The sequence below is a fragment of the Rosa chinensis genome, chromosome 3 (genome assembly GCF_002994745.2).
Source record: "Rosa chinensis cultivar Old Blush chromosome 3, RchiOBHm-V2, whole genome shotgun sequence".
Lineage (NCBI taxonomy): Eukaryota > Viridiplantae > Streptophyta > Magnoliopsida > Rosales > Rosaceae > Rosa > Rosa chinensis.
Window position 1 is genome coordinate 6172730 of NC_037090.1, and position 27934 is coordinate 6200663.

Genomic DNA, 27934 nt, shown 5'->3' on the forward strand with positions numbered 1-27934 from the left:
AGTAATAGTGGGTTGTGCATACATGTTTAATTGGGGCTTAGGTAATCCTAACCATGAAACAGTACGTACGTACGGTCGGTATGGATGGTAATTATAATGCAACCTCAGTGCATGTGTTGTCGAGGTTAGAATCTATGCAGCATGTTTTAAACGAGATCAGAAACGTATGCAGGAACTAGCAAGCTAGATCTACGGCTAGGGGAGGTGTTCAAAGACTAGTTCGTACTTACCTATCTCCTTCAAAGCTATGTCAAATTCCGATTCAAGACCGTCGCGCGTCCACTGTAACGATGGGACTTGCCCGTACAATTGGTGATCGAGGTCGTGAGGATGAACGATCAGATAGTTTTTGTCAGCGAGTTACTCAACATGACATGGGGGTTTATTGGCCATGTACGTAGGATCCATCATGTACTAGCTAGCACGTAGGGCCATTGACGGCAATTTGGCTTGGCATTTACGTGTGTTTTGTCTCGCTCTATCCCTGTGCATGGGTCGATCATATGCTTTTCTTATCGTCCTTAATTCGAAGTTACTTCAATATTTCCGATGAAAATATGTATGATGTTGAATAACAAGCAAAGTTTGTCAAATGGATCTATCCATTCCACCAAATTGATCGAGTAATTGTCTCGATCCTATCATGCAGATTGTATATAACTATATATATGTTTGATTCTCCCGTTACTATGTGATTATGTTTGTCTCTCATGGCACTTGGTTTATGTGACTATATGTTTTGTCTCCTTCGTCACATAATTGTATACAGCTAGTCGGAGATAGACAAATAGAAGATTAACAAACTTGGCCTCGGAGATTATATCAATGCATTGTGGGCACTGGGTAAGGACAAATGAGCATATACGAGAGATCTAGACAGAAGATACCCAAAAGACAATGTTTCAAGCTGACTGAAACACATAATGATATATCCTCTTCTTGGAGACTGCAGGTAATCCAGCTAGTAGCAGTTTATGCAGATGCTAGCTTGAGGATGTAAGAAATATATAATTATTTCTAACCATGTAAATACTTGAACAGATAGCAACTCAGACAATCAAAACTGCAACAACGTTTTATCAAAATCTGTTGTGCAAGTTATGCGGATATAAATGATTATGAACTATAATTAATTCTAAGTTCATCGTCATACTAGATAATCAACAAGGCTATGCCAAATATAAGATTATAATTAAGTAACTTAAACATGAAAACTGAGCTTCATATAGCAACTGATCAGATTATTAAATCAACAAGAACCATAATGTCAAAATCTGCATATTCAATTTCTGGAGAAATTGTTCTATATGATCAAAATGTATGCTGAGTTCATTAATATAAACAGATTCACATGATTAAGATAATAACTATGTCAAATACAAGATTGTTATTTATCAGTAACATGAATCATAAACAAGAAACATAATCTGCAGCAAAACAAGAATTAAGTTAAAACAAAATCTAAAAGAGCAAGTAATACTAACACGATGATGATGGAGTGTCTGTTGTCATTGCTCTTCTCCAAGATCCACCCTCTATCTAGTCTCAGTTTTGTGATGGAACAAAAGAATATGTAGGGCTGGTCTGGCGAACAGTAAAACCGAAGGAACCGCACCAAAAAACCCGGTTTGGTTCGGTTTTAGGGCATATGTATTTACATTTTTCTCGGTTCGGTTCCTGATGAAGTCTTATCGGTTCGGTTTCGGTTCTTGTTTTTAAAACCCTTTTGGAACCGAAATACAGATGTCAGTGTATAAGTGGATATTAGGGCCGAGCTTATTTATGTAAAATAGACTCATTCTCATTTGATCCGGCGCCAACATCTGATCTGACTAACTCCTATCCATTCGATCAAAACCCTAAAATTTATCTAGTTCTCTCTAGTCTCCAACTCTCTATCGCTCACTACCTCACTCTCTGTGTGTCCAACTCTCCATTCTCTAACCCAGACGAGCAAGATGATCAAAACCCAGACGACCAAGACGATCGCCCTCAAAGATCGGATGCAGCCCCCACGAGCAAGACCATTGCGTCTTCGATTTGTGTTGGGCTGTTAGCCATCTGCGATTTGGTTGATGCAGCCCCGTCTTCGACCTCCATCAATGTAAGTCTAGACCCCAGTCTCATGCTTTTCTTTCACTCCCTCTCTTCTCCTTCTCCTTCATCTTCTTCTTCTCCTTCTCTCTTCAAGTTTCAGTCTTTCAATTATTTTCCATAGCCGTTGAGTTCAGGCGTTTGACTAATAGACCAATCGGTTATTGATGACATCTTTAGCCATCTTCTTGAAGTCCGAGGCCGACCCGGAAAGCAGGTGCAGGCGTGCAGCTATTGGAGTCCGAGATCCGACAACTTTGCTCTGCCTATAAAGATATCTTCTTGCAACAATCCAATTTGTTAGAGCTTGAAGCACCCATCAAGATTTGTGGTATAAAAATTCAAACTTTGTTCTTGTTTGTTTCAAAGTTTCAATTTTTGATGGTTTTTGCTTACTGGGTTTTGTTTACTTGGTTGAATTTGGAATCCTATGTGGTTAATTTGGCAAGCCATTTATTCGATTTGATTGGGCAATTACTTGGTCATGGTTGGTACTTTGATAATTCACAAAGATCATATAACAATTGTGGTGGGTAGGGATGTAATATGATATGCATTTGGGGGATGTACATCACAAGCTGGAAATCATGAGGGAATCATGAGGAATCAAAGTCCATATATGCACCTTTTCATGATTCACCTACCACTAAGCCCTAAAATTCATATTAGTAAATATCTGTGAGATCCATATCAGGTTCACAGTACTTGATTATTTATCTTTATTAATTCCATGTCCTTTTAACTATATATGTTGCTATATAGTTTGTATTCTTTGCAAGACCTTATCAACCTCATGACCACTTTTTTTTTTTGTTGGGTGCCCATAAAAAGTCCCAGTTAGCTTGCATCAAATCAAATCAGAATCAAAAACCACTTTGAGGAGTATCAATTACTTTTTATGTAAATAGAATTATGAACTTATATGTTATGCATCATATGTATTCAAACACCCAACTATGGAGGCTGATGCTATTATGGGGTTGGAGTACATTCCAACTATGGAGGAAATGGAGTCATAGAACAGATTGAAGCTGGTATGTATTTTTGATGTTTTTGGTTTACTGTTTTTGAAACTGGTACAACAACTTTGGGCAATTTATATGAGATTGACTGTTTTGAGTTTTGACATCGTGCAGACCATGAAAAAGAGGATAGATAGAAAGCTGAGAAGGCCAAGAATGCTATTGCTGCTGCATCTGCATCTGCCCCAAGTGGCAAAACAACCAAGAGTTCTGAGGCTTCGGCTTCTACCCCTACAACCAAGAAGAAAAGGCATAAAAAATGATGCAATTCATCAACAATCAAGGATGCATAAAGGTCTGAACATTTTTGCTTCATTTTAAGTTCATTTTTTTTTTAATTATCCTAATATCATTGAATGCAGATTTGTTATTTTGTATGTAGATTTGGTATTGAATCTATTGATGGAAGGCTGGAAGCCTTGTTGCATTGATGAAGAGGAACTGAGGAAGCCATGCTGGAAATGTTTGATTGTTTGCAGTAATGCACTTTGATGAAATATTGAATCATTCATGAACTATTTCAATTTTAGTTGGTTTGTTTCAGTTTGAGACTTTGAATTGCTCAGTTTGATGTTGATTGTTGATGTTGAATGTTGATGTTGATGTTGAACTATTTCAATTTTAGGTTTGTTTTAGTAGGAGACTTTGAATTTCTAATTTGTTATGTTGATGTTGATTGTTGAATATGTAAATTGTAGATAATGTTGAGTTTTATGAGTGAATGGTATTTGCAATATTGAATCATTTGAATGTATGTATGGAAATCAGGAAAACTAGAAAAGGCTGAAAAACAGTTTGTCTATATGGAAAAACCAAGGAACTGATAGTGGAATTGAACCGATCGTGGAACCAAAAACCGAAAAACCGAGTGTGAAACCGAGAAACCGACTGGAACCGAAAAACCGAGGAATCGACCCTAGAATGGTCGGTTCGGTTCTTGATACAAAAATCAACATACCCGAACCAATTATCTCTTCTCGGTTCCGGTTCCGAGTTCTGGATTTAAAACCGTAGAACCGCCTAAGGCCAGCCCTAAGAATATGAGTTATGGTGTTCTTGCAGGGATCAATACAGACGTTACAATCCTTTTATATCAGCCAAACGGTTGAGACAGTTTCTTCCATCAAGAAACTGTTAAATAACTCTTTGCTTGTCTTATAAGGATTGATATGGATGACCACACGATTTGAATTTCAAATTCAAAACGGATTGCATTAAATAAAATCATTTTCGATTACTACTTTATTTAACTCACTGATGTTACAAACTAAAACTCAAAAACTCCTCACAATGTCAATTTGCAGAAAGTATTAATGTCTAGTTCAATAAGGTCTTACCAAACCCAAAGTTCAACTCGAGCTAGTTAGGCTTAAACTCGGATTGCTCGAACCCCAAATCCGAACTTCACCCAAATTAATTGAGGTCAACAATGACTTGGTCGATCACTTGGCTCATGCTTCCTCTCATCCCTTAAATCTATCCAAGTTGCAACCTTACCCTACACATGAGTGGTCCTTTTTCAGGTTCACAGTTATAATCATGAATTCATGATAGGGTTTAACATCTAGATTGAGTAGCAAGTAGTGTAGGGGTCGCTAGCTGGTGACTTAGCAATCCAGTGTCATTTGTCTTGTTCCAAGAATTGAAATAAGGCAAATCGTTTTGTAGCGAAACAAACAAACTTATATGGATAGTGACTATGGTAGTGCATTACAACATGATCAAGATAATAGCAGTGAATAGTTTCATGAGAGTAGACAGGCTAACTGAACATTTTTGATCCAGGAATGATGAATTAATTTCAAATCATGCATCAAATCCTAAACTCGAGGCCACCACTAATTGCGTTGCTTATCACACCTCCTAAAATCTTTGTTTTTATTGCAAAACATTAAGTAGCCCCATGATTTTCTTTCTGACAATGTTTTGCAAGCTAACACATATCATGAACATTGCGCATATTTAGTCTCAAATTATTTTGGAAAATACTATACAGAAGTATTAGTCTAATAATCGAAAACGCTCATTTTTTCTAGTCATTCTTTAAATATCATACGTGCAAACTGCAAAGAATTATCCCTTATCGAAACAATTGAACTAAACTGCAAAAGGAACTTCAAATCTAAACCTCCGTCCCAATCACACATTAGATTCCTCCATGCTTTGTTTTTACAAAGGATTCATATATCCCGTGATTTTCTTTATGACCACATTTCGCAAAACGACACACACATACCATGATTATCTTGCATATTAAATAAGACTTGCATCGATCAAGTTAGATTTCAAAGTGCACTTGTAGTACTTTTATTCAACTATCATTATGATTGCACTGCATTCTAGTCTAATAATCGAAATGGACCATATGTTATTCTTCAAGAATCATATTCGCAAAAAAACTGGCTGGAAATTACGGAAATCCAAACTGCAGTGAGATCGAAAAGGCAAAAATCTGAGAAATGGAGATCTACCCCCAAGGCCCCAAATCTTCCCTCTTATTCAAACAACACACCAAACAAAAAACTGATAAATATCTCCAAAGTTGATATTGTTTTGTTCTTGTTGGGTTGTGGTACTGGACGTGTCAATATTGATGGTTCATAAACTAGGGTATGGGGTATAGCTAGCTAGCTCTCGCTAGGATCTAAACGATATGTGTATCAGAAAGTCCCATAAAAAATCTCCACGATATATGTATACCCAAAAGAGAGAGAAAAGTGAGGAGCTTTATGAATCAATGCAGCAAGTAAATTATTGGTTTCTGCAAATATGCATGAGGGGGTGAAGCTGAGCTTTCAAAGTTCTGTCACTAAAAGCTCTAAAGTCACATCCAAGAAATTAATACTAAATGCAGCAAAGGAGTTGCAGACGAGGCAATGAATCATGAATAATTTGCTTATTGCTTCAGCATCCTGGACAGTTCTTTGCTTTAATCCAAAAATGGAAGGCTAGTAATGTAGAATAGGATGTTTTTTTTTGTCACGGACACGTTTCTCTGTTTCCTAGGTGAAATCAGTTTTGATTGTCGTAAAGAAAATTATTGCTGGTAATTAGAACAATAGGCTTTTCATCTTAAACCGGGATTTTATGCTCTAAATATATATTAAATTTGTTATGATATCCTTCCATGGTTAGGATAACTGTTATCTAGTTCTGCTGATTTAGTTCATTGATAACGTTGATCTTTAAAAACTCGATCATCAACACAGCCATAGAGAGCGATTGAGCGAAGTAAGCTCCGTCTAAGTTAAACTTGAGTTTTGTTAAACTCGTCGATATTGAAGTTATGACCAAGTCCATGAGTTCATTATTCCAAGTCGGAATAAGTTTATAGGATTTTGTGTTTGTCTCTTCCTTGTAGAGAAGCAGTGTGCCCTAAAAAAAAAAATTGCAGTCTTTCTCCCATCTGAGTTTTAATATTGCGAGTCTTTAGTGAGTATTCCGCTGAGTATGTATTTTAATTCGTATTTCTTACGTAAAGGAAATCACTCTTATATACAATCTTCTATCTCTTACCCTACTTCTCTCTAGCCGCCGTTTTCTAACCAAGCGCCTTCTCTAGCTTTTCAAGAACGCTCGTCCGGCAGGCCCAGCGACACTGCTGGCCTTTTGGTCATGGTGATGCTGCGGTGCTGCCGGACGGGTGGTGCCTACAGAGTTGATGGTGGTTCTTGGGTTCCTAGATGGGGAAGAAACTAACTTGTTTCATTGGCGTTTCATCCCTTTTCGATCCTCTTTGGCAGCGTTGTAGGTCACGGCAGAGTTCCAGGGATGGTGGTTGGAGACTGTGGAGGCGTTTGTTGGTATCCAGTAGACGGTGGGGTGTATTGGGTGTCGGTACCCAATCGGATTGGACCTGGTAGGCATCCAGATTTGGTTACTTGGGTGGTGACGGCGATGGGAGGTGGCTATCCTGGAAGGGCGGCGACGGGGGTCGTGGCTGCTGCTCGGGCATTCATGCTGCAGGGGGTGGAGATGGGTTTGGGCCTGGTTGTTCTTGTTGGGCTAGGTTCTCCTTTGGACCATGATTGAGCTACTAGTCTAGTAAATTTTATTTTCTAGTTTTTCTCTAGGCATTTTCTGGTGATCTAGTGGTTTTATCCCAATCTAGTTTAGTTTTGCCCACAAATAGATTTGGCTCTTTGTCGACTTAATTCTTAGTGTTTCTAGTTTTACACCAATTGAGGTCTCTATGCGACTAGATTTACTATTAAGGTGGGTCATTTTGTTTTTTAGGCCCGAGATTATCGGTCAATTTGTCTGGCGGCTTTTTGGTATGAGACAACAATTGATGTAACGTGCCTTCTGGCTATGGATAAATAATGAAATTATTTATTCTTAAAAAAAAAAAAAAAAAAGGAAATCACTCTTACATATTGAGAGCGAAGACAATCGTTCGCAATCTACAATTTACTTGCACATAAAACTATCCAATAATGTATGTGGTGGTTGCAATATCTTAAACGAAATATCGAGTACAATATATATATATATATAGAAGCTTGACTTGGATAATAACAATCTTATCCATTGCCTGCCTTCCACTGTCTTATTATACACACAGCACAGACCGTGATGCATGAAGAAGAAGCACGCCCAACGCAACAGTTGTTTAGTAAGCACAACTGATGCTCTACACCTCACCTATATGACACATCATGCACTCACAGTTCTTCACAAAACCCAGAAAATGCAGAAGGTCCGAAAGGCCCTTCTCCTCCTGACCTCTTCTTGGCTTCCGCCGCAGTATGCAGCTTTTCTCTACAGAAAGATCCGTTATAGCCCCCAGAAAAAAAATAAAAAATTAATTTATGCTGCCACTTTCGCAAGATCCAGTGGGCCAGCCCGTACTGTATAAATTTTTTTTTTTCCTGTATTTGTGGATAAACACTTTTAATTTGACCCAAAAAAAACAAAAAAAAGATAATTACTTTAATTGGTTTTTTTAACCAATAGCAGAATTTCCCTGTATAAATTGGTCTGTATATATAAGTACAGAAGAGAATTGGGGTAGGAAGAAAAACAAAGACGGAAGCTTTACAGAGAGAGAGAGAGAGAGAATGGTACGTTTCTGCGAGCTCTGTTTTGTATAGCATTGAGGGCCCAATTTGAACAAAGCTCAGAGCCAGAGTTCGGAGACGGAACTAAAACCGGTGAGTTTTAGGCAGTGTTTGGTTCGTTGCGAAAATTTTGGAACTTTTGACACACATTTCGAGTAAATTCATACCAGATTGTGTCATGAACCAAACATTGTGATATGTTTCATGTTGTGTGTGTGTGAATTTTTTTTTTTTTGTATGTGAATGGTTTGGTCAAAGCTCGAAACTTGGTCGGCTGGAGTATTAAGTCTGACCTTTTCTTTTATCAAATTCATTTGTTGGGATGAGAAATTGTAATTGTTTGAAATTTGGTTGCTGAGAAAAATGTGTAATGGAATCTTTGCATGTTTTGGAGTTGATATAAGGAATCATAGAGCAGCTGTTTTGCTGGTAGATTTTTGTGTTCATCTTTTGTCTGTATATACATTGTAACTTCTTTTTCAGGCTTTTTCCCATTGACCCTTTTTTGTTTTTACTCTTTTGGGTTGGAGAAAGTAAATTAAACTGTGTAGTTGATAATATCGCTAACTGTTTTTTCTTCACAGGGTTTGAGTTTTGACTTCTTGGTTACTACCGCTGGCTTTACTTGCACCGGGTGTGGTATACGAAACCAAGTAAGAGAGTAAGTTGTTGGCTTTCTGTTCTATTTTATTGAAGTAGTGATAACTGTGATATGTGCTGTGTAATTCACTTGATGTTTCAAACTACTTTTTGGTTCAGTTTTGAGGACCGGCACTGATTTATTCTGGCGATGGGTTTGGAGGAAAGGGCTGCCACATGTAACAGCCAGAACGGCAAATGTAATCAGACATTCACTATTTGCAAGCATGGATTTACTGATCTATCGCACATTTCTCCATTGGTGTTCATATACCTCTTGAAAGAATGTTACTTGATTGGTAGGGGTACTTTTCCTTCAATCACTTAATTTATATTTTGCCAGTGAAATACTATCTCTTAGAGTGAACACAGTAACAGTAACACACTCGAACACCTAGGTTCAAGGATCTGCTCTTTACTTGTTCATAAGTTTACACATAAGGACTTTATTTGTGCCTCAACTAGAGATTTTGTTCTTAGGTGGCTTGTTATGCTTTTGATGTCTAGTGGATTACCACATGGTGGTCATTTACTCAATTACTAGGTTCTGCCTTGTTTCATCCTTCTGGTAATGAGTTGAATATTGAGTTCAAATTCCTGTACTGGTTTTTCACTTATGCCGCGAGCCAATCTTGGCTTACAGGGTCAAGATGCATCTAGAAGTTTTAGTATTCATTAAAATCTAAGTTCACTCTTACCAGCTACTGTTACTGGTTTCCAATTTTTTAAAAGGCAATTTGCTTTCATGAATGATTATACACTTCTTGAGGTTAGATCATATGGAGCTGTGAGGTAAATTCTGTATTATACTTTGGTTCAATCCTGCTAAAGTTTCTCGTTCTTCGTTACAAATACATTTCCAATCTACGCTACTCTTTCTTTTTTCTTCCCACGCCAATTTAAGAATTTGTTAAGAGATTTTACTCTACTCCTGATATGCTTCTTTTGTGTTTACTTGTTTCTCATTGAATTTTTAGGCACATGCAAGGCAACTAAGAAGTTCCGAGCTCTTCAAGAACAGGTCCATCTAGTGCTACGCAATGATCCCCAACCTGGACCAGCTACTTTTGTTATTCAGTGCCTCTATGTCTTGCCTATATTTGACTTATATGCTGAAGGGTTCAGTCATTTAATTATATCTGCTCTTCGTCGTTTCCTAAAAGAAGAGACTTCCGCGGGGGACTCGTTGGAAGCAAAAGACCTTGCTGCCCAGTTATTTCTAGATATTGTTGGGGGCTCTGTCAACCATGATGAGAGGATAGTTGAGAAGATGCTTGAAGTTTTTGATGTTCAGTTAGAGAATATTGAAAAAGTTTTGTGCCCAAATGCAATAAATGATGGCACTTTTAGCATGGCAACAAAATTTGTTGAGGATTATATATATCAGTTGATAGAGTCTCAAACATACATGACTGCGGTTACTCTATTGGCGCACTTCTCTATCCGCCAGTCTGGTGAATCTTTTCTGCTTTGTATGATAGAAAGCCAACAATTGAAAGCAGCAGAGAAGTGGGCAACATTCATCGGAAAGCCAATGTTATGTGTTCTGGTCCAAGAGTATGTTGATAGAAACATGCTAAAGAATGCTTATGAGATTATACGCAAAAAAAATCTCCGACAGGAATTCCCCGACGTTTATCACAAGTATAAAGAGAGGTACTTTTTAGCATTTCTTGCCAAGAACTGTATTATTTATTTCTTCTTCAGATTTTCCTTCAATAAGTACCTCCTCATCACCCATTCCCTGACAATAATACTCATCAACTTTCAGCTCATTAAAGAAACTAGCAGAAAAAGGATGCTGGGATGTTGCAGAAGCAAAGACAAAGAGTAATAGACAACTCCTTGAATACCTGGTGTGTAGCTTTTGGCACTAGTCATGATCACTTTTGATATGTGATATGTGTTTTTTTTTTTTTTGTTATGTGATATGTTAACTGTTGTTTTTCATAACTGTTGTTCTTTATTATTTTATAGGTTTATTTAGCCATGGAAGCTGGTTACTCGGAAAAGGTTGATGAACTATGTGATCGATATTCACTTCAAGGTTTCTTGTATGCCAAAGGTACAGCTAAATTTTGTCATTACAGTCCTAGTTCTTGCACTTATTTGTGGAATTATTTTATCTTGTGTGGACATGTGGAAGGTGTCATCTTAAAAGCCTACGTGTTTCCCTTAATGCTGCTAGTTGTTTTGCTGCTTCTAGAAAGAAATACACAATAGGAATCTGTGGCAATAGAAATTTAGCATGTATCTTTTTGCTGGGTCCTTTCCATTCCAAGTTGTAACTTGTATATCATTCTGTTTGATCTTTGATGTAGTGCCTGAGCCAAGCCTTCTCCATAGTCGCTATTTGCATCTGGATGAGTTAGTTGTAGAAGGTGTCATTTGGGTTGATGAAGTTAATGCTTTGCGTAAGGCAACCTGTCATCTTGAGGAATGCAAAGTTGTTGGTCTTGATTGTGAATGGAAACCGAATTATGTAAAAGGTAGCAAACCAAACAAGGTAATCCATAGCTGATTGATTCTCATTCTTAGTTATATATTGGCTGTTCTTCTCAACCTTTGATAGATTTAACTGTACTTGTAAGGTGCTGAGATAATCGTGTATCATTAGACAAATATGAGTCTTATTAGTTTACTGGCTTTCTCCTGCTCGTTTTGCATTCAACACCTTGTATGATTTATAAACTTAAACATAGGAAATTTGGCATGCTCAGTCTCTTTCCGGCTTAAATTGTGGTTATCGTATGTCTGATCTTACATGTCTGAGGTATTACCCCAGGTGCAGTTGTTTTCGGGTGGAAGTTGGTACTAATGAGTTAATTTTGTCTCCACATTTCAGGTTTCTATTATGCAAATTGCTTCTGATAAGATGGTTTTCATACTTGACTTGATCAAATTATATGAAGACGTGCCTGATGTTCTGGATGACAGCTTAACTCGTATTCTACAGTCTCCTAGGATCCTAAAACTTGGTATGAGAAATCCAAAAGCTTCACTTGAAATATAGTTTTTTGAAAGCGCACAAATTCTGATAAAAAAAGAGAGGAATACACGCGCGCGCACTCGCACACACGCACACATATATATAAATATATAGTATTTCAAAAGTGCACATAATTGCACATGATCTGCAAAGTATCTTTTCTGTTTGAGGTTTTAACTAATGTTCTCTCTCTAGGCTATAATTTTCAATGTGATATGAGGCAGCTGGCTCATTCATATGAAGAGTTAGAGTGTTTCAATCACTATCAGATGCTACTGGACATTCAGAATGTGTTCAAAGAACCTCGAGGTGGTCTATCCGGGCTTGCAAAGGTACTTTAAAGGGAATTTGTGAATATATAGGAATCTAGTTCTTTTTACTGCTCAGTATGACTATAGATTAGACTCAATTTATCTGTGATTACTACATCAGAAAATACTTGGAGTTGGTTTGAACAAGACAAGAAGGAACAGCAATTGGGAGCAACGGCCTCTAACACCCAATCAGGTAGCTTTTTGCTGTTTTGTTGTTTGATCTGTACGTCAAATTGGTAATCATGAAATAAACAAATGCAATCTTCTTGTTGCAGCTGGAATATGCAGCTCTCGATGCAGCTGTACTGGTTCACATATTTGGCCACGTTCGCGGTCATTCTCAGCCTGCTGATGGAGAGGGACATGGAATCCAGTGGAAATCCTGCATTGTAAGTGAAAATACCGAACCTTTTTTCTGATCCGTATGTATCTATTTTTTCAAATGGAATGGACATTTATGCATGCTAAATTTTTTTCATTTAACCATTCCTTCTTTTGGGTTAAACATAGGTTTCCGACATGAATAACATCAAGAAGTCCAAGAAGGGAAGTCGAAAGGAGTCTTCTGAAGCTCAGATAAAGGAGCATTTACCAATTTAGTTATCTGTACGTCTAGTTGATAATTACCCTTTGCCATTGCATTAGGCTGTAATCACCTGTAAATATTTCCATTTAATTGAGTGTTTAACTATTAGATGATTAATTTAACCATTCTGCATTTTGTGTGCCAGTTTTCGAACTAGTTACTTAAATATTATGCAAGGGTTTAGGGTGAATTGAGCGCCTAGGACTCTAGGCCACTCCCAAGTACCAAGAATAAGGAATCGAACTGGGAGTTTTAATCTTTTGCCCTTGATACCCTCCTACCTCCTAACGAGGATTTGTCATCTTACCCTCGTTGAAAAGTTTTCTGAACTTCTTACCCTCTCGTTTTATATTCAGCATGTTCTGCTCATAAACTTGTTTGTTTATCTCATACTTCTATCAAGGTATTAGCAATCCAAGACCCCAGGACTAGTCCGTGATACTTTGTTTTCGATTGTGATTAGTTTCTCCTTTTACTAAAAGTAATGTCGTTCTTTCGAATAACAAACTGATATTTTACATTTTTTTCAAATAAGACGATTAAATACTGACTTAACTAATTGACCATCTAATTTAACCATGTTGACATGGCACTAAAAAAACTGTGAACCAGAACAAACTTGCACCAACAAAAATTGCGTCTGTCTTCTGTTGAAGACAGGAGACTCTAATCACTTCTCCACCACCCTTTCATGTATTATAAAGGAGGAAAACAAAACCCTATTATTGCTCACAATCAATGAGTCTCTGAGCCCCTCTTCCTGCCTCTCTCTCTGTCTCTCTCAATCATATAGGAGGAGATATCTCCAGAGAGACAGAGAGGGAGAGAGCCGGCCGCCCCGTATGGTGGAGGAGATCCAGTACCGCTCCTATGCGGAAGCTGGCCGGAACCTAGAGATGGTGAACGTGAGGAGATTAACCGAAAACTACAGCACAATATACGTAGACAGGTACAATTCATCTCAGTACTTGTCATGGGCTCCTCCTTCTGTTAATCCTCCTCCCTTCCTTACAGAAAGGGTTAGACGACGACAACAACTACGTGATGAATGCCAGTTTGGGAAGGCAGAGCCGAATAGAGAGGTGCTGGAGGTGCCTAGGTCGAAGAATAAGCCGTTCAAATTGTGGTGGAATGATGCAGAGATTAAGAGAAGAGGAAGGGTTGCTAAATATAAGTTGTATGGTGCTGAAGGGAAGATGAAGATGTCGTTGAAGAAAGGGTACCGTTGGTTCAAGAAGAAATGCCTTGAAATTGTAAGTAACTTTTGAAACTTTGATTGACCAATGGATCAGAGATTTGTGTAATTGAATTGTATGAGAAGGACGGTAGAGTTTTCATGATTAGTTTTTCATGCAATGTAAGTAAAGCAAGTTGGTTCTCAACATGCTTCCCCCGAATGTTCTATAATTAATTGGATCATTCTCTTTGTTCTTTATTGATATGTTAAGGGTTTGTATGATTGAATTACAAGTTTGCAACCAAATAAAACGTTGGAATTTTATTCAGAAGAGATTATAGACTCGAGTTTTGAATATAGTGATGGATTCACAGTCATTTTAATATGCAAAATCTCCTAACTACTTGAATCATTGTGATTATACAACCGCCTAAAATCGTAATACTCGATAATGTTCTTAATAGTTTAAGCTTTTGAATTGGGTAAATTTGTGGTTTGCTATTCAACCCACATTGCCCTGGCAGGGCCCTATTACTAACTTGAGATTTAAGGTCATGCATAGAGCATCATTTTACGAAATTGAAGATATCGACCGCGACCACACTATGCGATGTGATCACCTTTAGTCATGCAACCAATTATTAGACACCGCTATAAGACACGTCGAATAATAGTAGAGTTACAAATTTAACAAATACAAAGTTACAAACCCATTTTTCACATTTGTACACTTCAATTCTCGTTAACTACCCAAAAAGACCATGCATGAGAATTAAAAATCACAGTCTATAAGACAATAAATGAGAAAAATTTTATTATTTTTCAAGTTAAACAATAACCAATCATTTTTTAGTCGAACTCACTGTCTCTCGAATCGATTATAATCGAGAGACTTATGCCAATATGTTGTCAAAAACATTGTTATAGGATTGTAGCTCGTGTAGTGATACGGTTAATAGTTTAAGAGCATTTACCTCTAATCTGAGTTTCAGATGAAAAAACTATAACACAAAAAGGAACCAACAATTTTTTTTTGAGGCCCACTAGGAAGCAAGAGCAATATCTCATTTTGGCGCCTTATTTAAGCAAATTTAGCGCGGGAGATAAGAGCTTTCAATCCCTAATTCCCAATCAGCAATCGAGAAATCGGAAAAGGATGGGCGGCCACGATCTGGAAATGGAGAAAGCTCGACTCTTAAGTTTGGCTCTTAATTTTGGGTTCGATGAAGAATCGGCCAACAAGTGCTTGGATCGTATGGTTGATCTCTACGGTACTCATTTTCGTCACTAGTCTAATACCCATTTCGATTTTCAGTACGAAAGTTAAAGACTTGCTTATTTTGGGTGCTTAATTTTGGTGGGTTTTGCTTTTAGTCAAATTTTTCAGTGGGGATTTGTATGGAAGTGATTGGGAATCGAAATGGGTTTGTTTGGCTTTGTGCTTCTTTTGGTGGGAATGTGAAATAGTGTGGAAAGCTTTTTACTTTTTATACCAAAAGTAGTGTTGGGTTATCTTATTGATCTTTTGTTTCGGGTGAAGTTCATTATTTTGGGTGCTTTTCTGGATTTGAATGTGTCTGAGAAGATGAATTGTGTCTATTTTGGTAGAAATGTGCTTAGAAATTAAGTGATTTGTGGGAAATGACTTTGTTGTTATGTTGTAAGAAACATTTTGTTTCGGTTTCCTTGTATTGAAATGGACTAGTTTTTAGACCAAATTACTGTTTGGTTATCTGCTTCTTTGGTCTTCTGTTTAGGTGAAGATGGCCTGGATTTTATTACTGTGGAGCATTGCGGTGATGAGTTTCTTTCACAACTAGCTGAATCTGTTCAAGACACTGAAGAATGGGATGATTTACAAGCAATGGAGTCTGAAGCTTGTGGAGCATTGAATAACATGTTTGGAAATGGTAATGAAGCAGGTAACTATGATAATGCTAGTGCCAAAACCAACATGCCAGAAGATTCACTTGAACGTCAAAAGTACCCAAATTTGTTGGTGCTGGATTCAAGTGATAGTGAAGACTTTGAATTAAGAACTCCATTAAGAAGAACAGTTGGATCCTTTTCTTCTTCATGTCCTGTGCAGAGCAATTCTGCCCTACCCCAGAATATGGAAAGATCAAGGGTAAGAACAACTTTTCCTGTTTTCACTTGTTAGTCTGATTTCTGTAGGAATTTTTTATTAGTCTGTAATCTGATTTCAGCTTTTTGAATGTTGTGGCAGTTTTCTGTTATTTCTAGTTAATGTTTGCAAGGAAGTATTAATCACAATCCCAAACGAAAATAAATAACCTTAAGACAGGCCCATCATAAACATACTTATGAAATCCTGTACATCCCCTGAGGTGTTGTGTCTGAAAAAACAAGATAAAGAAATAGTGCCAAATGCTGAAGTAGTTTGTTTTTGTTGTAGGGTTGTGAAAGCACCATTAGTCGAGACAGAGTTCCATCAATTTCTAGTAAGAAGCAGTGTGTTCGAACAGCAAAGGATGAATTTAAGACCCTTACTTATGAAGAACTACAGTTGCTGGATGATGCTGAGCTGGCCAATGTTGTAATATTTGGTAATAGGACCTTTCGACCATTGCAGCATCAGGCTTGTAAAGCAGCCATGGAAAAGCAAGATTGCTTTATCCTAATGCCTACTGGAGGGGGTAAAAGCTTATGTTACCAGGTAATGTCTCTTTTCCTATAGAATATGGCTTTATCTGCGGGACTTTGCTTGCTTATGTGTTTGTAATCTTGAAATTTTTTTACAAATTAATCCATTTGATATTTTTTTTTGCAGTAACCTAATAAGTTGGATGTTGATAACTAGCTCCTTAAATGACTAATAGTTGTTCAAGTAGTTCAGTATTAGAAACAGTTATTTACTGATGTATATTGTTGTGTTTTGCACAGCTTCCTGCAACCCTGAAACCAGGTGTGACAATAGTTGTCTCTCCACTGCTTTCTCTTATTCAGGATCAGATAGTAACTCTGAACCTCAAGTTTGGTATACCAGCAACTTTTTTGAATTCTCAGCAAACTGCTTCCCAAGCAGCAGCTGTCCTCCAAGAGCTGAGGCAAGGTTCTTTTCTTTTCTTTGAATAAATAAGTAACTTTTATTTTCCTTTATATAAATATATAATCTTTCTCAGTTCAAGATCAATATATAAATCCCCCAATGACAAACTTGTTTTGAACTTTTGGGACTCTGGGGAGTTTCATGTGTACTTTTATGTTCTTAAGATATGGTTTTAATGTTGCTTTCTTTTCTTCCACCAATTTTCTTAAAAAGTAAAAAATTAAAAATTAAAACAGTTTATATGCACCATAAGAATTACACATAACATTTATGTTTGCTTCAATCTTTAGCGCGCTTGGAGTCTTGCCAAGATAAAAGTACATACAATACTCGGTTACTCAATGAGTACCTTCTTATATTTATCTTTCATTTTCTTGTTTATAGGAAAGATAAGCCATCATGCAAACTTCTGTATGTGACTCCTGAGAGAATTGCTGGAAGCTCATGTTTCCTTGAGGTTCTAGAATGCTTGCATTTGAAGGTGAGGTTTTTCAGGTTATGGACTGATTGTATCGATACCAAGTTGACATGTTTACTGGCAGTAGCTCTCAAAAACTTGTATGTTTTGTAATGTATGTAATTGGTGCTTGAACTAAATTGCAGGGGATGCTAGCAGGATTTGTTGTTGATGAAGCGCACTGCGTAAGGTATTTCCTTTGTTTTGGTCTCAATGGTGATTGTTTGGCTTGTCAGCTGGATACTTTTATCTGGGATTGTCCATCCTTGTAGAAAAGCCTGCTCCTTACACCTGTTTTACGGTCCATTGACTCGCATTGTATGCCATACATGGTTGTTTGACTTGTTTCCAACAAATAGTAAACATAAGATACATAAGAATTTCCAATAAAACCAATAAAAATAGAGGAGGTAGAGTAGTTATATGTCTGGTTTTTGGCATAGTTCATGATATGAATATTTGTTATAGTGGTCCTAAACTCCTGAACAATAGATGTTAAATTGGCTGCTCTTACAAAACTATCTATTAACAAAAGCATTCCCCTAATCTCTTTTTATATTCTCCAATCATTCTTCCTAGCCAATGGGGACATGATTTTCGTCCAGATTACAAGGGATTAGGTTGTCTTAAGCAGAAGTTCCGAGATGTTCCGGTGATGGCATTGACTGCTACTGCAACCCATCCAGTTCGTAAGGTAAGCTGATTGCCATTATGGATTTGTGGATTTACTTTTATCTCCTGTATGAAGTAAAGATGTTTCTGTGGATGCTTTGCAGGACATACTAAAAATTTTGAAAATTCCCCATGCTCTTGTCCTTGAAAGAAGCTTTGACAGACCCAATTTGAAATATGAAGTGATTCGTAAGGCGAAGGAAGCACTAAAGCAGCTTGGGCAACTATTGATGAGCCGTTTTCAGAACCAGTGTGGAATTATATACTGCCTCTCCAAAAGTGAATCCGTTGAGGTTTCAAAATTTCTGAATGAGAAATTTAAGATTAAGACAGCGCATTACCATGCCGGGATGGCAGCTCGCCAAAGAGTTGCTGTCCAAAAGAAATGGTACACAGGAGAGATCCAAATTGTATGTGCAACAATTGCTTTTGGGATGGGAATAGACAAGCCAGATGTTGTAAGTCCACATAACTTTGCATTTTCTAACCCTGTTGCTCTTTTGTATATTTTAAAAATGCTGCTTGCCTGCTTGGTCATTTGCAAAATCTGTATTTCACATAGAAAATGTTCTCTCTATAGAGTGACAGGAGCATCCAAACTGGAAAATTACTTTTAGACATCATTTGTGCTTCTTGCTATACTCAAGCACCATCATACTTTCTGTCACCTGAAATCATGCTTTTAGCACATATATTTGACCTACTTTCTGTCACCTGCTTGGTCATTTGCAAAATCTGTATTTCACATAGAAAATGTTCTCTCTATAGAGTGACAGGAGCATCCAAACTGGAAAATTACTTTTAGACATCATTTGTGCTTCTTGCTATACTCAAGCACCATCATACTTTCTGTCACCTGAAATCATGCTTTTAGCACATATATTTGACCTACTTTTGAAATGATTCTTTTATTCGCTTTCTCTAGCGTTTTGTTATACACAACAGTCTATCCAAATCCATTGAAAGCTATTATCAAGAATCTGGAAGGGCTGGCAGAGATGATCTTCCTTCAGCATGCATTGTCCTGTACCAGAAGAAGGATTTTAGTCGGGTTGTATGTATGTTGCGAAACGGACAAGGATTTAAAAGTCAAAGCTTCAAGGCAGCTATGGCTCAAGCTCAGAAAATGCAGGAGTATTGTGAATTAAAGGTGTTAACTTCGATATTTATTCTTACATTGACCAAAGTAATTCTAGCCCTTTTTCTTTATGTCACTTATACTGACGGGAAATGTTGTTGGTTTCTTTGATTTGATATATTTAGGCTCAGTGTCGGAGACAAATGTTGCTCAAACACTTCGGAGAGTCTTTTGATGAAAACGCCTGCAAAAATGGATCTAATCCTTGTGATAACTGTCTCAAGACTTCCTAGTTATGTTTTTGACGCTGATTTCAACGTTTTTGATGCTGATTTCAACTTCATTGTCATCAGAGTATCAGACATTAGTTTGCTAATTTGGTCCATGGTGTCTGCACATGATGTAAGTAAAGAATATGTTGATCTTCAGATTTTACCTGTCATGTATGTAGCATTCTATGTGCTTGTCAAGTAGGTTTTTCAATGTCTGTATCAGCACTGATTTGTTTAGCTCAGAACGTTCAAATTTTATGTCCTGTATAATTGATGACTGATATGACGAAATTATGTCAATTTACCCCTACTCTCGAGATTCAAAGTTCGAATCCCCCTCCCTCCTTATCACTTTGTTTAATAGAAGATTCAATAACTGTGTTCATTTGGATTTATGGTTACAGAAGCTGAGCTGTACTCAAGTCACAATCTTTCAATAAGCAGAAACAAGGTTTTGTGGTTCTTCTTCACGAGCCTTTGCCTATTGACCTTAGGCAACTTCAATTACTAATTTATTGCCGTGCCAACCCAAATGTCTTCATGTCTTGTCAATTTGTCACAGTGTCGGTTTTGTAGTTCAGGAAAAATACATATTCAGTTTGATCAAGTATAAGATCTAAGTAGTATAATCCACAAACCAGAAAGATCCGGGGGATTTTGACAAAAGGCACATGCAACCATTGTGATTAGCATAATATTGTTTTGTTAATGTAATAATGATAATTAAGAAATCCTTAGATTCTAGTAGACCATGACATACTAACAACCCTAATAATATGTTGGCGTGGGACTCATTGTCTCTGAAATCCAACCACTCTTAAGTCATTTGTTTTGGTCTTTCCCCCTCTCTGAATGTGAAAGGGATTCAAGTACAGGCCACTCGTAATTTCTATCTGTAGTGAGTGATGCCACAAAATCTGGACAAGACAGAGCAAAACTAATCTTATTTCTTTGTTGTTTCAGAGAAACTGAAGAGTGAATTGGTGAGTCTTCTTCTCATATTGAGGGGGTTTATATAGGGTTACAAAGTAGTGTAAATTTGCCCTACATACATTAGTATATTTGCTACACAATTTCTCTACCTCTCAATGTGCATTTCATACAAACCACACATTCTCCACTTCTTAAGTGCATACTCCATGATATAGACATTTTACCTATTTACTACAACACTCCCCCTTGGATATATCATGTCAGTAGTATTGTCTTGGAGGTGCGCTTCTAATTTGCCTCGTTAAAAACCTTGCCAAGTAATAAAACCCTGTGGGAAAAACAACCTTGGTCGAAGGAGAAAAAGAGCACAACGCGCGTTGAGTGTGGAGTTTGTTTCTGGATAACATGGTGCTTCTCTTGTTGCCTCATTAAAAACCTTGCCGAGTAACAAAAACCCAGTGGGATAAAAATAACCTCGGTCGAAAGGGAAAAAGAGCACAACACACCCTTCACGCTTTTGAGACGAACATGTAGACATCTCCCCCTGATGTCTGTGCCTCCCCCTGATGACAACGATCATGGGAGTTCAGATAATTTCCGCAAGCCAATTCTTGCCACATGTTTCTCGAACGTGGATTTGGGCAATGACTTAGTGAACAAGTCTGCCATATTGTCCTCAGATCGAACCTGGTTCACCTTGATCTTGAGGAGCTTCTGTTGTTGCTGATTGTAGAAGAATTTGGGCGATATGTGCTTGGTGTTGTCGCCTTTGATGTAACCTTGCTTCATTTGTTCAATGCAAGCAGCATTATCTTCATAAATGCTCGTTGGCTCATCTGTGGTAGACTTCAAACCACAATTGCTTCGAACATGCGTAACTATGGATCGAAGCCATATACATTCACGAACTGCTTCGTGAAGAGCAATAATCTCTGCATGATTTGAAGAGGTAGCGACTAGGGTCTGCTTTGTAGACCTCCAAGATATCGCGGTTTTTCCCATGGTGAAAACATAACCAGTTTGGGAGCGACCTTTGTGTGGGTCAGAGAGGTACCCAGCATCAGCAAAACCTTCCAAAACACTTATATCGTTTTGGGATGGGGAGAGGGAACGCAATCCACCATGTGTGGCGTTCCTGACACTTGATGGGTCCGAATCCATCTTCTTTCTGTAGGGATAGAACAAGCCCATATCGATCGTACTACTTAGGTATCGAAAGATATCTTTAACACCAGTCCAATGGCGTCGTGTTGGCGCAGAGCTATATCTAGCTAGCAAGTTCACAGCGAATGAGATGTCTGGTCTTGTGCATTGTGCTAAGTACAATAATGCACCTATTGCACTTAGGTAGGGCACTTCTGCCTCTAGCACTTCTTCATCGTCATCTTTTGGACGAAATGGATCCTTCTTTGGATCAAGACTACGGACGACCATTGGGGTGCTTGAAGGCTTAATTTTGTCAGTGTTGAAACGCCTAAGCATCTTTTGGGTATAAGCTGATTGATGAATCAGGATACCATCTCTACGGTGCTCAAGTTCTAAACCGAGGCAAAACCGTGTTTTCCCAAGATCTTTCATCTCAAACTCGGATTTCAAGTGTTCAGCGGTTTCCCTTAACTCTTTAAGGGTGCCAATTATGTTCATGTCATCGACATAAACCGCTACTATTGAAAATCCGGAACTTGTCCTTTTTATGAACACACATGGGCATAGTTCGTTATTGACATATCCCTTACCAATCAAGTAGTCACTTAGACGGTTATACCACATCCGTCCGGATTGTTTTAATCCATATAGTGAGCGTTTCAATCTAATTGCAAACGCGCTCCGTGGATTAGAGCCACTTGATTTGGGTAGTTGAATTCCATCTGGAATATTCATGTATATCTCCGTATCTAGATCCCCATATAGATATGCAGTAACCACATCCATAAGCTGCATGTTCAGTTTTTCGGAAACTACCAAACTGACAAGGTAGCGGAACGTAATAACGTCCATTACGGGAGAGTAGGTCTCCTCGTAGTCGATTCCAGGGCGTTGTGAGAAGCCTTGCGCCACGAGACGAGCTTTGTATCTTACAATCTCGTTTTTCTCATTACGCTTTCTAACGAATACCCATTTGTGACCAACTGGTTTGGTGTTGGGTGGTATTGGTACAATTTTGCCAAATACCTTTCTTTTCGTTAGAGAATCAAGTTCTGCCTGGATCGCATCTTTCCATTTTGGCCAATCAGCTCTACGTTGACATTCATCAACAGAGCGTGGTTCGATGTCATCGGTCTCAATAATCTCACGCGCCACTGAATACGCGAATACATCATCAATGATGATGGAGTTTCTTTCCCACGTCCCATGTACACTAGTGTAATTTACAGAGATCTCTATGTTCTCATGGATAGGTTCTGACACTGAGGCGTCCCCCAATGATGTCTCTTGGACATAACCATAATCCGGAACATTCTCATGGGATGGATTTTGAGTATCGATGATCAAAGGATTTATTTGTGCCTCATCCGCTCTTTTTCTAGGGCGAGTATCCTTCGAACCAATCGGTCTACCGCGCTTCCTTGCGGGACCTGCAGCCATAGATGCCACATTATTGCCATGTTGAGCAATGGTGCCATCTCCTGGCGTTATAGGAGTGGCGTTATGTCCATTATTCGGGACATCAATCCTTGCAGGCACGTTTGCAGCAGGTATGTGTGATCTCGTCACTTTAGCAACATCAGAAAACGCATCAGGCAGAGTGTCTGCTACGTTCTGGAGCTCGATTATTCTTCGCACTTCAAGTTCAGACTGTGCGGTATGGGGATCGAGATGAGACATAGTGGGGACAGACCACGACAATTCCTGTCGTTCCTGTTGAACATTTGTGTTCTTATCTCCCCCTAATGATGGGAAGACTGTCTCATCAAAGTGACAATCCGCAAATCTAGCGGTAAAGAGATCGCCTGTCAAGGGTTCAAGATAGCGGACGATAGTTGGAGATTCATATCCAACATAAATGCTCATTCGTCGTTGTGGACCCATCTTAGTACGCTGTGGCGGCGTAATAGGCACATAAATAGTACACCCAAAAATGCGTAAGTGCGAGATATCAGGCTCGTACCCAGTCACTAGCTGTAACGCAGAGTAAGATTGGGTTGCAGTGGGTCGTAGACGAATTAGCGTCGCTGCATGTAATATTGCATATCCCCAAGCAAAAACAGGAAGATTAGTGTGCATTACTAATGTCCGTGCTATCATTTGTAGTCGTTTGATAGCAGCTTCTGCGAGACCATTTTGGGTATGAACATGGGGAACTGGATGTTCTACATCAATCCCCAGTGACATGCAATAGTCATCGAATGTTTTCGATGTAAACTCCCCAGCATTATCAAGTCGAATTGACTTAATTGGATGGTCAGGGTAGTGAGCCCGTAGACGGATAATCTGGGCGAGGAGTTTAGCATAAGCAGCATTTCGAGTGGACAACAGCGCGACATGTGACCAGCGTGTCGACGCATCAACCAATACCATAAAGTATTTGAAAGGTCCGCATGATGGTTGAATTGGTCCACAGATATCCCCTTGGATTCTCTGTAAGAACGGAATGAGTATTTTAGGATCCTTTGCGTAGGACGGTCTCGGTCCTAATTTCCCGAAGGAACAGGCTTTGCAAAATGAGCGAGGGGCCTTAGAAGCAACCAATGAGGATTTTGGTTGGGCCTGAGCGTCTGTAGCGCTATTAGAAGCAAAATGTGTGACTACATCTCCTTCTATGGCATTGTAGCCATTGGGAGGAACAATCATGGCGTTATGCTCATGGTTGGTGTCATTACATGGGACTTGGGCAGCCTTATGGCGCCCTAAGACGGCTGCAGCACCAGATGCTGCAATTGTTGCGGTCTTGTTAAGTCCAGGAATCAATTCTCGATTCTTGCTTCTTCTCACTCTGAAGAATGGATGTCCGTGTGAAGTCTTTAGTATACGGAGCATCATATCACGACCAGGGTGCCCTAGTCGGTCATGCCAAAGCCAATATGTGTCAGAATCCAAGAGATCTTCTCTTATGACATTATTGGATTCAATTGGTCGAATTGTAGTGACATAAAGTCCACTAGATTGACACATAAGTTTCTCTAAGATGCGCTTTCGTCCGCAATCATTAGAGGTAATGCAAAGGAACTCTTTTCCGTTCTCAGTATGCGTTTCCGCATGGAATCCGTTGGCTCTTAAATCTTTAAAACTCAATAAGGTTCGATTTGCCTTAGGAGCATAGAGAGCTTCAGTGACTTTAATCAAGGTGCCATTTGGCAATAGGAATTGGGCCATTCCATGTCCTTGAACTAAACCTGATGGCCCAGCCATCGTAGTCATAGTGGAATATGTAGGCAACATCTCCAAGAATAATTGCCTATGTCGTAGAATGGTGTGCGTAGTCGCACTATCAGCGAGACATTGTAGTTCATCCATTCCTTAAGAGAAAAGCTCGTAATTAAAAAGGAGTCATAAAGGAAAGAACTCAACTTTTATTAATAAGCCAAACGAAATTACATCATCATTTATTTCATCAAAGAAAGCGTAATCCAATAAACTTAGTTAATGCAAAGCAATGGTAGTCGTCTAACTTCTTTCGGTAATTCCAATGCAAAGGTGACCAGGTGAGTAGAGAGATGTTGGTGGAGCAAAGGCTCGCTTAAGTACCAATTATCTCAAAACCTTCCTAGACATCACAATTACATTGAGTACGCCTACTTTTGAAGAAAGATTAATCCCATTGGCATCTACTATAGGATAATGTGGCGATTGCCTACATCTCTTAGAAAATGAGAAGACTTAATCAAAATCGCCAGTTTCTGGGTTTTGATTTTTGTCGTCTTCCACCCTTAGATCGAGATTGCCATCTTGATCTTCTTGTTCCATGTAATTTGCCTCCCTTGCTTCACGATACATTTTGTACGCGTTTGCAACATTCTGGGATGCTTTACATGCCCTTGCCCAATGTCCAGGTAGTCCACATCGGAGACAAGCATCATTATGGTCAGGTTCCCTTGATCGAGGTGCTTTAGGAGCACTTTGAAAACGGTTGTTTCCATTGGTGGTGTTACCACCATAACCGGAGGCTTGGCCTCGCTCTCTCTTCACACGTTTACCACCACGGTTCCGTGCACGCCTATCTTGGCGGTTTCCTTCCTCTTTAGGGCGAGAATATGGACCTGAACGTCCATAATTATCCCTTCTTTTAGGGTTTCGCTCCTTGCGTCCTCCCTTGGAGGTGCGACTATAATTAGACTCCGGAATTGACTTGGTTCCCACGGGTCTAGAGTTATAGTTCTTCACAAGTATGTTGTCGTGCTTTTCAGCTACGTTCATGACACCAATTAGCTCATGAAATCTTGTGATGCGTCTAGCATTGATATCAATTCGATAGTTTTTAGCTATCATTAATGCAGAGACAGGGAAGGTAGAGAGAGTTTTCTCGATCAACATCGTATCAGTGATTTGATGTCCACAGAATTCCATCATAGACTTGATACGAAGTGCTTCCGAATTGTAGTCAAGAACTGTCTTGAAATCACAGAAGCGGAGGCTTTGCCATCTCTCTTCTAAGTCGGGAAGCAGGGAATCACGGACGTTGCCAAAACGCTGCTCGAGTTCTACCCATAGCTTTCTTGGGTCTTCCTCATTGAGGTACTCATTTTGGAGCGCGTCATTCATGTGCCTTGTCATGAGAATGATGGCTTTTGCTTCATTAGCCTCTCTCTTTGCTCTATTTGCTTCAAAAGCAAGAGCTTGTTGAGGAGTAAGCACGTCCTGACTCGGCTCTTGGATCGTACTCAGGATCCCATCAGCCTTAAGATGCTGGCGCATATCACGGATCCACCTGTGGTATCCTGCGCCTGTTGTCCCTAGTGGGTTGAAGCTCAACTTGTTCAGGTTACTCATCCTGAAGAACAACAAGAAAATAGGGTTAGTTTCGGAGCGAAAAAGGCTACCACGAAAAACTATAAACTTTCTGAGCGTAATCGCTTTCAAGAAATTAGGGATTTTCTGAGCGTAGTCGCTTCCAAGAAAATCTTGATTCCAAGAGGGGTTTTGGATTAAATCGAAACAATGATGTATGTGGTCGATTGTTTTCTTCTCAACAAATTCTAAGTTTGGAGGACTCTACAAGCTCCAAGCTTGGAGTGAGCACGAACCCCCACAGTTCGGCCTTTTTGGTCTCCCCTATGAAGAAGAAAGGGGGGTAGAATAAGGGATGTTGGAAGTCCCCGTGAAAAGAAGAGAAAAGTAATAAAAACTTCAAAAACGGGAACTTTTAGAAAAGTTTACCTTAAGAATTGACCGGAAAAAGTGTCCGGAAAGTCGCCGGAAAAGTGGCCGGAAGTCGCCGGAAAAGTGTCCGAAAGTCGCCGGAAAAATGTCCGAAAGTGGCCGGAAAAGTTGTCGGAAAAGTGGCCGGAAAAGTTGCCGGAAAAGTGGCCGGAAAATGGCTCGGCAGGTGCTCGGCAGGCTGTCGGCAGGTGCTCGGCAGGGGGGCTCGGCAGGGGGGCTCGGCAGCTGTCGGCAGGTGCTCGGCAGGGGGTCTGCAGGGCTCTCGGCAGGTGGTGTGCAGGGGTCTCGGCAGGTGCTCGGCAGGTCTCGGCAGGTGGTGTGCAGGGGCCTCGGCAGCTGCTCGGCAGGTGATGTGCAGGGCTCTCGGCAGGTGCTCGGCAGGTCTCGGCAGGTGGTGTGCAGGGGCCTCGGCAGCTGCTCGGCAGCGGTTCGGCAGCGGTTCAGGAATTCCAGAGGCCGGTTCAGGCTGTTTTTGGCCGGTTTTGGAGGTTCTGAGACCGGTTCTGAGCTTCTGGGATCAAAGGCTTTGATATGTGATAGGATTTGGGGGTTTCTTGTAAGGTTGGTAAAATGACCTAGTTCGGATCAAGAACTTTCACTACTCTAATCGATTTCGATTCTAATTCTAGAGCGATTTCGTGCTGATAACGTGTTTCAGAGAAACTGAAGAGTGAATTGGTGAGTCTTCTTCTCATATTGAGGGGGTTTATATAGGGTTACAAAGTAGTGTAAATTTGCCCTACATACATTAGTATATTTGCTACACAATTTCTCTACCTCTCAATGTGCATTTCATACAAACCACACATTCTCCACTTCTTAAGTGCATACTCCATGATATAGACATTTTACCTATTTACTACAACATTTGTCAAATTATTGCAGATTTTTTATACAATGAATTTTGAGTGGACCTGTAGCATCAGCATGAATATGAACAAGCAGCAGAGAAAAGCTTTGAAGTTGACAACATGCGTAAGGTCGCCACCCATCACCCTCCAAAAACTGTGAATTAAAAGATACAAGGTACAGCTCTGATGAAGGAGAGCTGCACAGAAACCCATTTTTGTTTCTTTTTTTGTTAAACCAAAATATCCCCCACCCGTAGGTAATGACTAATCCCTCTCGAGCCGGGTCGGACCCCATTTTTGTTTCTTTTTTGGACCCACTTCATTAATCTCTTATTACTCTCCTGGTGTGATGTTTGTGGATCAATAATGTACAATACAATTTTGGTTGCATAGGTGGGTGCT

The 27934-nt window shown here is 39.3% G+C and overlaps 2 protein-coding genes and 1 long non-coding RNA gene across 7 annotated transcripts; all 3 read left to right on the top strand.

Annotated features, from left to right (window-relative positions):
• The first annotated feature begins 3003 nt into the window (after positions 1 to 3003).
• On the top strand, positions 3004 to 3659 carry LOC112192132. Its single transcript, XR_002933385.2, has 3 exons — positions 3004 to 3128; positions 3231 to 3411; positions 3499 to 3659. It is a non-coding gene; the product is annotated as an uncharacterized LOC112192132 (long non-coding RNA).
• A 4450-nt stretch (positions 3660 to 8109) lies between these two features.
• On the top strand, positions 8110 to 12848 carry LOC112193536. Of its 4 annotated transcripts, none has more exons than XM_024333720.2 (12): positions 8110 to 8269; positions 8761 to 8829; positions 8936 to 9114; positions 9793 to 10471; positions 10587 to 10671; positions 10793 to 10880; positions 11137 to 11321; positions 11661 to 11793; positions 12000 to 12136; positions 12237 to 12311; positions 12394 to 12507; positions 12629 to 12848. In XM_024333720.2, exons 3-12 carry the CDS (start codon positions 8967 to 8969, stop codon positions 12716 to 12718), a joined length of 1734 nt encoding a protein of 577 aa, XP_024189488.1. In that variant the 5' UTR covers positions 8110 to 8269; positions 8761 to 8829; positions 8936 to 8966; the 3' UTR covers positions 12719 to 12848. The 4 variants fall into 4 exon arrangements, with proteins under 4 accessions (XP_024189488.1, XP_024189487.1, XP_040373017.1 ...); XM_024333719.2 differs by having other exon boundaries at positions 8112 to 8269; positions 8761 to 8837; XM_040517083.1 differs by lacking the exon at positions 8110 to 8269 and adding an exon at positions 8408 to 8605.
• A 2039-nt stretch (positions 12849 to 14887) lies between these two features.
• Positions 14888 to 27736, top strand: LOC112193347 (ATP-dependent DNA helicase Q-like 1). Of its 2 annotated transcripts, XR_005808000.1 has the most exons (11): positions 14888 to 15152; positions 15639 to 16009; positions 16298 to 16558; positions 16786 to 16949; positions 17336 to 17432; positions 17555 to 17598; positions 17988 to 18102; positions 18185 to 18538; positions 19006 to 19230; positions 19344 to 19560; positions 27567 to 27736. XR_005808000.1 is itself a non-coding variant. In XM_024333449.2 (10 exons), the coding sequence occupies exons 1-10, from the start codon at positions 15038 to 15040 to the stop codon at positions 19449 to 19451; spliced, it is 1854 nt and encodes a 617-aa protein (XP_024189217.1). In that variant the 5' UTR covers positions 14888 to 15037; the 3' UTR covers positions 19452 to 19740. The 2 variants fall into 2 exon arrangements, 1 of the variants encoding a protein (XP_024189217.1); XM_024333449.2 differs by lacking the exon at positions 27567 to 27736 and having other exon boundaries at positions 19344 to 19740.
• The last annotated feature ends 198 nt before the right edge of the window (positions 27737 to 27934 follow it).